Here is a 16956-nt window from a genome sequence, read left to right as displayed (position 1 = left end):
CAAGCAGTCCAATGCTGTTATTGCTGATAAGTCTAGATTTAAGTTTCATACTATATCTGAGGAACAGTTAGATAAAATAATTAATTCAGTAAAGAACAAGTGGTCATCTGGATATGATGACATCCCAACAAAACTCATTAAGGCTTCAAAAAGAGCAATTCTTAAGCCTCTACTGCATGTTATTAATGCTTCTATGATATCTAGAGTATTTCCCACAGAATTAAAAGTATCAAAAATTATTCCAATATTTAAAAAGGGTGACAAGAAGGATCCTGCCAACTACAGACCTATTTCAATCCTACCATCATTATCAAAGTTTTTTGAAAAGTGTATGTTGATGCAACTAACTGATTATTTTGAAAAAAATAGCTTATTAGATTCGGAACAGCATGGTTTTAGACAAAATAAATCAACTATTACTGCAGTCATAGCTCTTGTTGAACATATTGTGGATAAATTAGACAAAGGTGACCATACTGTTTCTGCATTTCTAGATCTGACTAAAGCGTTTGACAGTGTATCCCATTCTATTTTACTAGAAAAACTAACTTCTAATGGTATAATTGGCAAAGATTTAGCTTTATTAAAATCATACCTAATAGGTCGAAGGCAATATGTGGAAACTAAACACCTCAATGGCAATAGATTATTTAAAATAAAGTCAAAAACTAGATTAATTAAATATTCCGTTCCCCAGGGATCAGTCCTGGGACCATTCCTATTCCTTGTGTACTTAGGAAAGTTACCAGAATGTCTTTCGAACCTAACATTAAATAATAAATTTTGTATTTTTGCAGATGATATTAATCTAACGATAGCTAGTAGCAATAGAAGTAATGTTTTTGATCAATTATCCCTAGCAACAAACAAAGTTAACGAAAGACTAAATAACTTGAACCTTTTAACTAATAAAAATAAAACAACAATAATTAAATTCTCTTGTAAAAATGGTAATTCAAGGAATAACACAGAACTAACAGACTGCCTTAACCCTTCCCAAGCGTTGGACGTATATATACGTTCGGCTATATTGCCCGTTACGAGCGTTTAACGAATATATACGTTAAGTGATTCCACGCTTATGAGCGTTTAACGAACATATACGTCAAAACATGCAAACATAATATAGCGGTCAGAAAGTTGTTTCTATTTTATTTCTTATACCGTATATTGTATTTTGTTAATTTTTACGGTAAATTTCATTCCGTCAGGTGGCAACACTGTTTTAGCATCAGCTGTGAGTTATTTCGTGCGAGGTGGCTGATGCAATACTTTGTCGTTGTTACTAAAGCTGTCTGTTTACTGCAATGGGAGGTTATGTGAACGAAGTATGTTTGTGTAACTGTTTGTGTGCGTGATTTATGAAGTATGGCTTTCAAACCAAGTGATACATTTAATTTTTGGTAAATTTCATTCCGTCAGGTGGCAACACTGTTTTAGCATCAGCTGTGAGTTATTTTGTGCGAGGTGGCTGATGCAATACTTTGTCGTTGTTACTAAAGCTGTCTGTTTACTGCAGTGGGAGGTTATGTGAACGAAGTATGTTTGTGTAACTGTTTGTGTGCTTGATTTATGAAGTATGGCTTTCAAACCAAGTGATACACATTTTGAAGACGATATTATCGAGCTACTAAATAAAAGTATATCGGAGAGGGACAATAATATCGACCTTTCGGATGGTTCTATTCCTACACATGACGATTGCCTATCGGTACGTAGCTTAGAAGACTCAGACAATCAAGATGATGTTATTAATTATGAATTATCGCGTGAGAACATTAGTGGAATCGATGTTTTGGAGGGAAGATCGTGCATAGAAGATGTAAATATCGAATTAGATGTAACTTCTGGTCGTGCTAGTACACCCTTGGTAGCCGACAAAGATGAGGTTTATGTTCGACCAGGACCTTCTAACCTGACTAATATCGAACTAGATGTAACTTCTGATTGTGGTAGTACACCCATGGGAGCCGATGAAATGATGATGTTTATGATCTGCCAGGACCTCTTAACCGGGCTAAAGTGCAGGGGAGAAAACAACTAAAGCCGCCTAAGGTTGAGAAGAGAAAACAACAAAATCAGCCTAAAGGGAGGGAGATGAAGAAAAAGAAAAAAACTGGGAAGGAGCAGCGTGAAGAGTGGGACGGTGAATGGATTCACGTAACTGAAAATGATCCAGGGCCTGTAAGTAACGTACCTGTGCAAAATATTGAACAAGGAGTTAATTTACCCTCACATTTCGATGTGAAAACTAAACCCATCGAGTATTTTCACTTGTTTTTTAATGAGGACCTCATTCAAAAAATATGTGATGAGACAAATTTATTTGCCAACGAAAGGAAAATAAACAGTGAAAGTCCTAAAAGTAGACTTCAGAAATGGGAGGATGTTACATTAGAAGAAATGCATGCATTTTTTGGTGTAATACTCAATATGGGCCTACATCCTCTACCTGACCTAACTGACTATTTTTCAACTAAATGGGCGAATCATTTTGCATTCTTTTCAGATGTATTCCAGAGGGATAGGTTTTTGCTAATTTTTTGGAACATGCATTTTAGCCACGAAGAAGGAAATGATCGAGACCTAAAGATTAGATATTTGGTTAACCATATGACACAGATGTGTCAAACATTTTACAATCCAAGCCCCAATGTAGCAGTTGATGAAAGTACTATATCTTTCAAGGGAAAGATAGTATTTAGAGTCTACAACCCCGACAAACCCACAAAATTCGGGTTAAAGATTTTTGTTTTATCTGATTCTGCAAACGGTTACATCTACAACTTCAGTCCGTATTATGGAAAAGCCGAAGACCTCCCTGAATCTGATCTGCTAAAAACAACCCAAACTGTCGTCAAGTTATGTGAATCCCTTATCAAAGACCCAACTACTCCCCCAATTGGACATCACGTGTTTGTGGACCGGTATTATAATAGCCCACAGTTAGCAGAAGAACTTGAAAAAAGACGCATGCTTGTAACTGGCACCGTAATGACATCCAGGAAACAGATGCCAATCTTGAGCACACAGTTGAATGCAGGAGATATTGAGGGACGCAGGAAGGGGAATATGGGGGTGGTTTTTTGGAAGGATAAACGGGTTATTACTTTGCTTACTACAAAGCACAATGTAAGTAAAGAGCATATGGTTGACGTACCTAGTAAGATTCCTAATGTGCCTCCAACTCCAAAGCCTGAAGCTGTGGCAGAGTACACTAAAAGAATGGGAGGAGTCGATCGAGCGGATCACTTCATCTCCAACTACCAATTTATGCGACGAACAAAGAAATGGTATCGGAAGCTCTTTTTCTGGCTCTTGGAAGTGGCTGTCGTGAATTCTTACCTGCTTTACAAATTTGTTCAGGAACAACACAACAACAGCCCAATGACTCACAAGATGTTCCGGGAACGACTAATCGAGGATTTGGTCCGAAGTAAAATAGAACAGAAGAAGAGAGATCGAAGAAAGCCAGGTCGCCCACCACAAGGAAGAATCCAAAGATTGGATGGAAAGCCACATTTTATGAGCAGGAAAGCACCTCTTCGCTGTGTTGTATGCAACAAAAGAAAACTTCGAAAAGAAACAATCTACTTTTGTAAAACCTGTGACGACCAACCACACCTGCATCCTGATAAATGCTTTGAGGACTACCATACTAAAATGGACTTTTGAAACCAACCTGTAAATATGTAAACTAATCTAATGCTTTTTACTTTTGTACCAATAATTATATTTTGATGATTTTGTATATATGTATTTTTTTTTATTTCACCCATGTTTTTGAGCTATATTTACGACATTATTACTAATATTAGCATATAATTGTAATTTATTACAAATAAGTAGGTTTTCTGATTAAAATTTTACAAGCGAAGGACTAATATATACGTAACAGCGCTCATAGCGTGTGACTCATAGCAAGCGTTTGACGTATATAATCGTCATGCTAATTATCATCATAAAAGTCATAAAAAAATTATTTCTTTTATAAAAGTCAAAATAATGGCCTTCTGTTATTAATTAAAAGTAGAAAAACATACTTTTTTCAAAATCTATTTTTTGACCCCAACCACTTACTGAGTTCGCGTACTGAATAGGGCTTCGCCAGCCGGCCGCCGCTTGGGAAGAATACTGTTGACCTTGCTGAAAAGTCAAAGTTCCTTGGTATTTTACTGGATAGAAAACTGTCTTGGTCAGAACATGTAAATGAGGTCTGTTCAAAAGTTAGTTCAGGAGTCTTTGCTCTGAAGAGATTGTCCTCTTTTTGTGACATCAAAACATTGCAATCAATGTATTTTTCAATGGTCCATACCCATATTGGGTATGGTCTTGAAGTATATGGAGCAACATCAAATTTTAACCTCAAAAAGATTTTACATCTTCAAAAAGATGCAATAAGATCAATGCTTAAATTGGATTTTGATGCACACTGTAAAAAACATTTTATTGGATTGGGTATCATGACAGTTTATAGCCTTTATATTTACAAGACTGTTCTTCATGTTAAACGTAATATTTCAACATTTACTAGAAACGTCGATAATCATAATTACAACACAAGAAACCGATATAATTTCCAAATTAATAAGCATAAAAAAGAAATATTTAAACAAAAACCATCATACATTGGAATACAATTTTTTAATCAATTACCAATAAAAATAAAAAATGAAACAGATGACAACAGATTTAAAAACGCTCTAAAATTACATTTGACACAAAATGCTCTGTATAAATTCAAAGATTTCTGGGCTAAGCAATAACAGCATTGACTTAAAATGTTTTAGGCCTATTGCTGTTTCACTGAACTATATTTTTGTTTTTTGTTTTCACTGTAGTATACTTTTGTTTTATACCTACTTGAGAGAGGACTGTATTGTTTTGTTGTTTTTGTTCTTGTGTATTGTATTTGTCTTTTATTTGTGTTCATATTTTATGTAACGATGAATTTGACACCATTCTTGTATATACAATATATACTAATGAAATGAAATGAAATGAAATGAAATATGCTTTATTGTCTTTTGAATTTGTACAAATCATCGACAATGTCAAGATACAGCTAAAATTATAGCATAGTCAGGTAATTAATTAATAAAATACTTATAGCTAACTTAACAAAGGGAGACATATTATAATACATATTCTAAATGAATAATTACAACTGAAGAATCTTATTCTTAAAAAAATCTTCCAAACTTTAAAATGGGTTATTGGTCAGCCAACAATAAAATTTACTTTTGAAATCCTTTATATTGTGTAATTTAATTATGGATTCAAGAAAGTTGTACACTTTAAGTGATAAAACTATGTGACTATTTAGAGTTTTACTTAAACGATGGAATTCTATTGTGGTATGGTTCTTATTTCTGGTATTATGATCATGAGTATGGTTTCTAAATTTTAAAAGATGTTGATTTTCCAAGATATAAACTATTAAGTCATAAATATAAACGTTAATAATAGTAGGGATTTGAAGATTTCTAAAAAGTGGTTTGCTGTGGTCTCTTGAGCCTTTATTAGAGATAACTCTAACCGCTTTCTTTTGCCAAACAAGAATTTCCTCTACCCTAGCACAATTGCCCCAAAAAATTAGACCATACCTGAAAATGGATTGAAAATATGAAAAATATGCTGTTCGGACATAATTTAATGGAATGCATTTTTTCAGACAACCTAGTAAAAATATTACACGAGAAAGTCTGGTATTTAAATAGTCTATATGAGAATCCCAAGTTAGCTGACTATCTACATATATTCCCAAAAACTTTGCTGAAAAAACTTTACTACCCTTATCACTGTTCTCAAAAAACTCTCTTGAATTATAATTTAAGGAAAATACCAATTTTTGTGATTTTTCTTTGTTAAGCAAAAGTCCATTACTATGAAACCAATTTTGTGCATTATTTAATGTTTCATCAGCCAATTTTTCAAGTTCTTTATAGTTTTTACTAGTAGATAAAAAGGTAGAGTCATCTGCGTACAGAATGGTTTTACAATCAACAGAAGAGGGTAGATCATTTATATAGATTAAGAAAAGAAGGGGACCAAGGACTGAACCCTGTGGCACTCCCCACTCGACTGACACTTCATCTGACCATCTTCCTTTTATACAAACTGCTTGTTTGCGATTTTGCAAGTAGCTTCTTAAAAAAGATAATGGAGGGCCATCAAATCCATAGTACTGTAATTTAGAGATGAGAATATTACTGTCAACAGAGTCAAAAGCTTTACTGAGGTCACAGAAGGTGGCCTGAGCATAAGTTTTATTTTCGAAAGAGAGATGAACTTGCCTGACTAGATCGTCCAATGCATTGATAGTGGATTTTCCCTTTCTAAAACCGTATTGGTTGTTGTTCAAGATGTTGTTTTTTTCTAAATAATTTCTGATTTGATCGTAAATAAGTATTTCTATTAGTTTTCCCAATACAGGTATAATTGAAACTGGTCTGTAGCTCTGAGGTTGGTCTTTAGGACCTTTTTTGTAAATAGGACAGACTCGAGAGACTTTGAGCAAGTCAGGAAAAACCCCTTCTGATAAAAGGTTATTTATGCATATTGCCAAGGGGTTAGCCAAACAGTCAATAATAACTTTTAACAGATTGTTTGACATATTGTACACATCCACACTAGCTGATCTTTTCATCCTTTTAGTGGCACTAAGAATATCACTAGGTGTGATGGCTGACCAACAAAATTTATTACAACTATCAATTTCATATTTTTTCAAAAAATCATTACAAGAAGTGATTATACCTGGAATTTTAATAATTTGTTTGATCTTGTCTACACTGTCAACAAAAAACCTATTGAAAGTATTTGGCTCAATTTGCAAATCAGCTGTGTTTTTTATTTCACAGTTATTCTTTATTACCTCCCATGCGGCTTTACATCTGTTATTACTTTCTTCTATGTATTTAGCATTGTTTTCTAGCTTTGCTTCATTTAAAGAGTTTTTATATTGACATTTCAGTTTTAAATATTTATACCTTAGTTCAGTATTGTTCACATTTCCAGTATCTTTAAGTAAAGATACTGGAATGAATTAGCAATGAATAAAGATGTTTTGAATTGAATTGAATTGAATTGAATACAGTAATGAATGAAGCCTTAGATGGAAAGTAGAGAATCCATTTTCTATCCTATTTTATTTACAAAAGTACTTCCTTGAATAACTTACTAAGTTTTTAGTTGTGAAATCAATCACCTTCAGGAAAATTACCCTGGTCAGAATTTTCCGCGATGAATATGGGTACACCATCAAAATATGTAGCCCTACTTAAAGCAACATAAAGCCCATGACTGAAAACTGGTCTGGGTAAGAGCAGTGCTACTCTTTTAAGTGATTGCCCTTGTGCTTTATTGATTATCATTGCAAATGATAAAGCTAACAGAAATTGGCAGCTTTCCATTTTAAATGGTAAGTTTGTTTCCAACGGGCACATTTTTATCCTCGGAATCAAAATATGTCCCCCTCTCACTTGTTCCAGTTAGGACTTTTACATTCTATTAAATTGTTAACCATTTTGGCCACTTGGAGTCTTGTTCCATTAATGAGGCCCTTCTTGGTGTATTGATATTCCTCATCAATAAAACCATTGCCCCGTTTTTTAAATCAATCTGTGTCTTGGCAATCCACCGACCTTCATATTGTTTAAAAACTCTGCTGGGCATTCTAGATGGGCGTTTAAATTATCTCCAAGCAAACTATAAATGATTTCGAACACCTTGGGCTCAGCTGGCAATTTTTTCAAGACTTTTTTGTTGATCAAATCACAGTCAGAAGTTTCATATATAGCTCTGCTCGAAGTTTTGACTGTTCCCTATGAATGAAACCGAGACGTTCACCTTCAATTTTTGTAAAAATTATAAAACTATATATTGAAGTTTAACCTTACCACCACAGCAGAATACTGAAGCCTAACAGATAGCCTGTGGGCCTCCGGTGTGTAGTTGTCGAGTCGATCCCTCCATAAGGGAAAAGCAAGGGATAGGCTATTGTATCAAGACCTGAACAATGTGCAGCCAAATCTTCTGGGGTCCCATTTTTAGGATAGGTACACAACAAATAATTTAAAAAAAATTTTATAGCAACAAACATGAATTAGTAGTATAGGATTTGTTTTGTTTTGATTTATAAATAAATTGTCTGGTAGATCAGCTGTTTCGTGTCAAATTAATGAATGTCAAAGATTTGTGATTTTAAATAGGTATTACAGTAGCCTACGGTTTTGTAAATCATGGTAACTTTTTCTCAACTAAATTTTACTATTCCCAGCTTTAAAATAAAGTAGTATGATCCATTATTAGTATACTTTAATATACATTGGTTACCAAACGTGATAACATTTAATATACATTAACAGTCATAATAAACACTAATTTTTTATGTAGTAGACTTTGACTATTTTCAACTAAAAACATATGTTTTTATAAATTAAAAATATCTCCCATGTTATCCTTATAAAGAAAAAACTGACTTTAAGGGCCTCTGACGCCCTTACCAACGACTTTATCAAAAATCCAATACCGTTGGGCACAACTACACGTTTTAACCTTTATTTTGAGACCTCTAACGTCAAAATTGGGCAAATAATAACGGAGGAGTTCGATTAACAAAAAACGGCTTAGCCTATTATATATATAGATAGATAGATATAGATAGATAGATATATATAGATAGATTCTTTTTGACACGTTATTATATTCAAACAGGAATTTAATAGTCACTATATTTATTCACACAAATTATAAATGAAATCAATTATTATAAAATTGATTACGATTAGTATCAATCAATCACTGACTTTAAAAAGTTAAGTTAGCCTGGACAATCACAAAAATTATAAAGTTGAAATATTAATAAAGTAATCGCCTTACCAAAAACCCGGAGACCGGCGAAGTGTCCCCGTGAGATTACTGGGGCCAAGTGTCTTCCTTTCGGTCAACTCCAACCTCAGTCTCTCCAAAGTACAATGCTAAGTCTACGGTTTTTGTGGGTTGGTCGATTGAGCAAGGTACGTGTCATCAAGAATTCTGTCTACTAAATGCCAATGTTCTGACACTGGTATATGCATTGTAAAATCCATTTACCAGGTCTTTTATTTTTGAAATATAATCCCAAGATTTAGAAAATAATTTTTGGTGACTACCCGTCACAAATAGTATAAATAGCCTTATTTTTATGGTAAAAAATGGTAGAAATAAGTCAGAAAACAGTTTTAAGTTATAATAAAGAACCACTTTTCGACACTGTTCAATGTACTGTAAATATGTACTAAAAGAATAAAGATTGTTTGAAATGAAATGAATACACTCTCCAAAATCTTTGAAAAGTTGATCCTCAAACGACTGAATTTTGCCATCAAGCCGTATCTCTATCCACTGCAGCATTGATTTTCTACCTGACGCTCAATTACCACCAATCTTTTGGTAATGCAAGCTGACATCCTTAATGCCTTTCAAGATCGCTTGCAAGTGGACGCCATTTATCTTGACTTTGCTAAGGTGTTCGACAGGGTAAACCATCCGCCCCTCCTCACCAAGCTCCAAGCTGCTGGTGTAACTGGGAAAATGCTATCTTGGTTCAAGTCCTACCTTGCAAAATGCCCGGTCCAAGTTAAGTTTCTTGGTTCTTTATCTCACAAATTTTTCCCCACATCTGGTGTTCCCCAGGGCTCACACCTTGGTCCACCACTTTTCAACATCTTCATAAATGACCTGGTGACCCAAGTTGGTAACCATTGCCTTCTTGACGACCTGAAGATGTACCCTACCATTAGAAGCCACGAAGACTGCCTTCTCCTCCAACGTAGTCTCGATGCCGTCCAGAACTGGTGTGTCTCAAACCACATGGATCTAAATATTAAAAAGTGTGTAGCCATATCGTTTAGCAAGAAGAAGTCTCAGTCTCAGTTCGTATATAGCCTGGGTCAATCTAATCTTGCAAGGGTTAATGAAGTGAGGGATTTAGGCGTGACCTTAACCTCCTCCCTGTCATGGGAACGTCACATTACCTCTAGTTGCGGAAAAACCCTTCAAGCCCTGGGTTTTGTTCTTCGAAGCTCCAAATATTTCCAAGACATTACTCTACTCAAAACCCTGTTCCTGGCCTTCGTATTGCCACACCTAGAGTTTGGCTGTTGTGTTTGGTCACCTCACCAAGACTATCTCAAGACCGAACTTCAAATGGTTGTTAATCACTTCTTGAGAGTGGTCGGTGTGAGGTTGGGCTACAACTACAGAGAGGTACCCATCCAAGAAGTCTCCAAGGACCTCTTCTCTTGTGAGCATGTCAGCACCAACTATCATCTCGTCAGCCCACTGCCCAGAGCCCAACGTCTCGTAAATGCTCTACCTGATGATATTGACCTTTTTAATATGTCGCTGGCTACTTTCAAGAAATGTGTGGTGATTTCGAAGTGGTGAAGTGAAGATCTTTCTGTGTTTTGTGCCTGTGCCTCTCTGTGTACGCAAATTTTTCTACTGCCCTTTTCTGGTTTTGTTTAATTTCACGGCAGTATGGTTCACATATTTTCTGTTATGTTTGGGTTGTTGCTTTGCTTGGTTTGGTTCATGCTTAATTATTGTTTCTGTTTTTGCACTCAAATGCTATTATCAAATAATTTTCTTAAATTAGTAGATTATTATTGTTAATTTCATCTGTTTGTCAACTTGTATTTATTGTTGCTATTTATTGTTGTTTTTGTATTTTATTGTTATCTCGTAGCTTGTTTCTGTTCTGAATTGTATTACATTTGCATCTTGTTAATCGCTTTAAATTGTATCACAATCTTAATCATCATATGTATCGCTGTCAGCCGTTGAAACGATAAATGAATAAATGAATGAATAAATGAATAAAGTGTTTTTGGATAAAAACTGGGAATTTTATAGAAACTTGATTAACTTGTCAAAAATTGTGCAAAATTGTATTAGAAAATAGGAAATTTAATTAATTATTGAATTTGTACTTTTTGGGTCTAACATCGGCACACTACTATCTACTTATATATATATATACATATATGTATATAAAATGTGTGTATGTGAACACGATAACTTGAATAATTTTTGTCCGATTTTGATGAAATTTGGTTTGAAGGTGGTAAGGCGGGATAATTTTGAATGAGTTCGCGAACCAGCATGATCGAACCATGAGAACGGGGTTTTACAAAGGGTTTTATGGGTAAAAATTAGTTTTTCAAATTTTCGACTCTCTTAACACAAAATTTCTCAATTTCTCTCCAGACCTTTTTAAAGAGCTTAAAAAAAACAAATAATTTAGTATATCAAAGTGTTTTTGTACAATTATTGGTTACGGAGAAAATTCAAAAACTTGTTGTTTTAAAATTCTCATGCTATTCTTATGGAAAATATTGTAAAATGTTGTAGTTTGCTTGTTTATGGATGTATTTTGATCAAACTTGGTAAATTTATAATTTATTTTATTTTATGTTATTAATATTTTACTAAAAAAAAACAACTTTTTTACTCTCCCTGTAGCAGCAAGCCTAGGTACTCATAAAACCTAATGTTAATTAAATACACTTAATTGAAAATCAATTCAGGCAAATGGAAATTCGCTTAGTCGGCAGGTTTGCTGCGGCAGGGGTATTTTATTGTTTAGGTGCAGTGGTAGAACATTATGGCTATGGTAGATGTGCTATATTAGCATACCGTAAATTAAAAGATAAAGAACCAAATTTTCTTTAACGGTGTCCTCTCCCATTGCAAACGCAAAGCCAAGTATAACTGCAATAAGCATTTTATACTTATACGTCAAACCCGTACGAAGGACGGGTACTCTGCTAGTAAATAATAAAGTTGATTTTAATAATAAATAATAGGCCAAGTAAATACCCGAATATTTTATAAATACTTAGCCAAATTTCTTCCTTCTTATAAAAAAATCGTAAATAGTGAGAAAAAAACTTGTTTACAAAAGCCTAATAAAAATACGGTGTTCGGAAAGATGGGGACAAGGAAAATTAGGGACACAGAAACTTGGGGACAAATAGGGTTGTGAGCCGAGAGGGAGGCAAACGGAGGCTGACTAAGCTCTGAGAACGACTCTTTAAATCGACTCGTTCTCTCTTATTGTAAGTTTTACCTACGTCTAGTTATACCTACGAGTTGTTGTATTTACATCTAGTTGTATCTTCCCTTCAATTTGTCACCTTGTTAAATGTACTTTTGTAGAGTGTAGCGACAACAGATTTAGAACATTAAAGTGTTTTTGTAGGGTTGTTTAATTAATCACGGAGTAAAGTCAAATAATAGTTGTAAATGATTATTCAATATACATTTATTTAATCAAAATGCACTTGAATATTTACAAAACAATAGCTTCAACTTCGTGTGGATATTATAGCCTCCGATTTATTTTATACTAGCAGAGTACCCGTCCTTCGTACGGGGATGGAATATAAGTATAAAATGCTTATTGCAGTTATACTCAAGCTTTGCGTTTGCAATAAGGGAGGACACAGTTTGATAAAATTTGCTTTTTTAAATTTACAATATTCTATAGTACCTATTACACATCTACCATAGCCATAATGTTCTACCACTTCACCTAAACAATAAATTATCAACAATTCGCAAAATATCACAAATTATTCATGAAATTAAAAAAACATAAACATAACTGTAAACAATCCTACTTTGACAGTTCTCATTGCGAATCACAGTTTTTTGTTGCTGCTTAGTTCAAATCGGCTGTTTTCATACATGCAAAAAAATATAGTGCTGCGCCCTGTTGGTAAATCTTATAACTTTGTAATGCTTTTCCATATCATAGAACCAACTTTTTTATTTGAAACAGCTGACTAAATTCTTTAATTCCCTTTAAATATGAATACTCATAAGGTTAACATGGGGAATTACAGAGCCACTGGGGCGGAGCCCGAAAAGATTTTTGAGATAAGAATATGCCTATATGTTAATCGGGAATGTAAGCTATCATCATGCCAAATTTCAGCCCAATCTGTCCAGTGGTTTATGCGTGATTGAACTTCAAACACACAAACAAACACACAAACTTTCACATTTATAATATTAGTAAGATGACCGTGAATATAGGCGAATTTCTCTCTTGACTAGCCATTTACTGAGAAAGATTAAAGAAATGCCTGTTGTAAAATATTGTCGGAGGCATCTGGTACAAAGTGTTCCACCTATTGTTTAATCTAAGGAAAAACCCATAAACATTCAGTACTTGGAAAGGTAAAGGAAATATGAGGAAATAGAATACAGTGATGTCCAGGTAATCCCCTCGCATGTTTCTCGGAATGGACTTAATTTGAAATTTCTTAGATTTTCCTTTCAAACAGGTCAGTTATTGGGGTGTCGGGTCACTCGAGTCAGTTCACTTTTGTGTAGTTGCAAGAGTGTGATTGACCTCTAATTTCCAACCTAAATATTGTTTTAGTTTTACGTGTTAATCGCAAAAGAGGAACTCTAAGATTCAGCCGTTGATAAAACTATTTTTTCCTGAATTCTTTATAGTGGTGGTAATTTAGGCCTATTTTCTTCATCATCAGTTTATACTCATTAAAATATTTTTATACAAAATTATCCAAAACACTGGTTTGTATGATACTGGACACGTTTTATTCAATTCTTTACTGCAAACGTCACACCAAATACCAATAATGTTACGAGATAATATTTCGTCTGAAAACAAATGCCGATCTGCTTAGAAATCTGTTCTTCCTACAAACTTTCACTTGTATCTTTAAGTTATAAGTTATATACAATAAGTGACGTGTTTTTGTAATCACTTCCAGTACAATTAATTTAGTGAAAAGTTTTACACATTTGTTGTCGGTACAGGTTTTTGAAAAAATGTATTCTCGGTTCAAAGTACCAGTACAATCGGTACATAACTAACCAAACACACCAAATACAAAAGTAACCAACACCATAATCCGACGCAATGTGCAAACAAAATACAATTTATGTCATAAAGTTTATCTAGGTCTATACAATCACAAACATATTCGAGTTTTAAACTTGTAACGCTTAATTTATTACATCAGCATATCCAAAGTGACATTACATTATACTCAGTAATATTATTGCATAGAATACTTTTATATTTTCTGTAATATATATTTAAATTATCCAATATGCGTAAAAAGAAGCTAGCAAACCTAGGTGATCAGGCATGAATCAATCAGTACTTGACTGACTTTTACAATTTTTAGGTTTATTCAACTTATGATTTTGAAGTCAACCCTTTATTGTAGCTCTTTGTGAACTGAAACAGGAGCTTATCTCTCCCTTCCCCCCGGCCACACCCCTATTTGTCCCTAACTTTCTCTGTGTCCCCAACTTTCCGTGTCCCGTGTCCCCATCTTTCCTAAACTCCATTTGGGGCCCTCAGCTACATGCTGTGAAGGGGCCCTCTACTGGGGGAGTATTTTATTATGAGTATTTTTGAGGCCCCAAATGGTCCCAGTCCGGGCCTGGCTATACCATTTGTTTGCATGATAAATTGTTTTATATTGCTTCCACAGTTGCCCTTCAGAAGCTATAGCTTGAGCTCTATTTTTTAAGGTTTTGTGCATAAAAGTTTAGTTAAAGGCCGTGACGTATTATCACTGCCAGAATGTCACCTCTGTAGCCTATCTAGAATTTTCGGCGTAGCATCTTCATAACTCAAACCTCGCTTAGTTGAAAAACTCAATAACTCAAATTTGTATCGTACCCACTTCAGATTCGAGATATCTTACTGTACCTCTTAGAGTGTTAATAGAGTTGCCATTTTATCACTGTACTAAGTAGTTTTTGTCTTGTTACTTGTATTCAGAATAATTTTGAAAACAATTTACATTTAAGGTGTATTTTCTACTACAAAGTTGTAATTAATTTTTGTTCACCAGAACTGCCTGGGATTTGTTTAAAACAGAGTTGGTAAAGAAAAACAGTCATTTACCAAAAAAAGCGGCTTTCAAGCAGGCAGCTGTGCAGTGGAAAACCCTTTCACAGAAAGAAACCGAGAAATACAAGAAACGGCACCAGCAGCTCAAAGACAAGTACATGTCAGATTTTGAAGAATTCTTGAATGTGAGTACTTCACTATTATTTATTCTTTTATGAATCTTAAGTTGTTACAATGGATGTACAGGGCAGGGCAGAGTGGACTCCCTAGTTTCAATCAGTCACTGAAGAGCGTGAGCGCGAGTTAGCGGAGTGGGAGAGGTTTCATGTGGTTGGGGGAAGGACGCCATTGTTAGTAGTCACCATGCCGTGGACTGGCGAGCATCGTGGTTTTGTAGTCGAAACGTTCTTTAAAAATAAGGATAGTGTGGTGGCGACCCAGCGTGCATTTCGTAGACTGTTTGGTTTGAATCGTCATGATAGTGTTCCCGATGATATCCGGTCGCCCGTACACTTGTAATAAGGAAATGGATTACAAGTGTACGGGCGACCGGATCTGCACTGCCTAGCGAACCAGTCGGACAACCAAAGAGTGTGAGGACACCAGAGAATATAATGGCGGCGAGAGCGTTTATTGAACAATCTCCATCGCGCTCTGCGCGGAAACTTGCTGCTGCTCTTGGAATGTCGGTGAGGCGAATTTTACACTCAGACCTTAATTTACACCCGTATAAGATGATGGTTGTTCAAGAATTGATGCCAGCAGATTTTGTTAAACGTACAGATGCTTGCAATGCAATACTGGCTTCTTTACAACCCTGCACTATTCTGTGGTCTAGTGATGAGGCACATTTTCACCTCTCGGGCACAGTAAATAAACAAAATTTTTGTTACTGGGCAGCTGAAAACCTACGAACTCTTCACCAAAAACCTCTTCATTCTCCAAAAGTGACTGTGTGGTGTGCTGTGTCCTCCATAGGCATAATTGGCCCCTACGTTTTTGAATCGGAAGGTGCAACCATTACTGTGAACGCTGTGCGCTATTGTCAGATGTTGGAGAACTTTTTCTTCCCCAGAATTCATACCGCTCGTCGCTCTCGCCAACTTCTGCAAGAACGGTTTCCCGGCCGCTTGATCTCATTACGAGGGGATGTTTCATGGCCCCCTCGCTCCCCCGATCTAAGCCCATGCGATTATTTTCTTTGGGGTTACCTCAAATCTGAGGTTTACAAAGTTCGACCAAGGACCTTGGAAGCCCTTAAGGAAGCAATTGTTGATGTTTTCACTGGAATAATGCCAGATATGCTGCGTAGAGTTTTTGAAAACTTCATTGAACGGCTGAATATGTGCATCGCTCGTCAAGGTCGTCACCTGGACGATATCATTTTTAAAACTTAATGAAAAATAAATGGCATTGTTTTTAGATTTCAGAAATAAAAAGCTTTTGTAATAATCTTGTATGGTTTTTATACAGTTAACCGATCAAATCAGGGAGTCCACTCTGCCCCACCCTGTATAACATAACACTTCATCTATTGTAATAAAAATGTATTTTTTTGTTTTAGTCTAGTAGTATTTGCATAGCAACAAGTGTTCTGTCTTTATAAAATAACGTTTTAGTTTGAATCTGATTATTAGTGTATCCTACTAATCTGATCAGCAACATCACCCTGTATTAAACAAACAGGGTTGTGTCCTAAGACACTAAATCAAGTTTTTGGTTACATTTGTTTTTGGTATAGAAAAGCGGATTCAGTGTTTATTTATCTGTCCAGGCATTGGCATTTTTTTAATTATTTTTGTAGAGAAAAGGTTTTAAACCCTTGTCTTGTTACTATCAAACATCAAATTTGTGTTTCACTGAACAAAATTGCCTTATCACTATTCCTTAGATTGAAATGAAATGAAAATCCTTCTTTATTGAGGTGAACTTAGGGCCTCATGGTCCTTTCTTACAGTTAACCTCTAAAAAACGAATAATAACAACAAAATACTAACAAAAAATATAATACAGTTTTTAACTTAACAAGTTATAAAATATCATAATTAATTTCATCTTCCCTTACA

General features: G+C 34.9%; 1 protein-coding gene across 1 annotated transcript in view; it reads left to right on the top strand.

Moving 5' to 3' along the window:
* The window catches only part of LOC128990431 (nucleolar transcription factor 1-like), a 158479-nt gene that overhangs the window by 100203 nt on the left and 41320 nt on the right, over positions 1 to 16956 (top strand). The window contains exon 13 of the mRNA XM_054412793.1: positions 14892 to 15075. Within this exon, the coding sequence (XP_054268768.1) occupies positions 14892 to 15075 (184 nt within the window). The remainder of the gene's footprint in view (positions 1 to 14891; positions 15076 to 16956) is intronic.

The sequence above is a fragment of the Macrosteles quadrilineatus genome, unplaced genomic scaffold (genome assembly GCF_028750875.1).
Source record: "Macrosteles quadrilineatus isolate MER2022 unplaced genomic scaffold, UCM_ALF_1.0 Scaffold_3__2_contigs__length_128488019, whole genome shotgun sequence".
In the NCBI taxonomy this organism is placed as follows: Eukaryota; Metazoa; Arthropoda; class Insecta; order Hemiptera; family Cicadellidae; genus Macrosteles; species Macrosteles quadrilineatus.
This window is presented reverse-complemented; position numbering and strand designations above follow the sequence as displayed.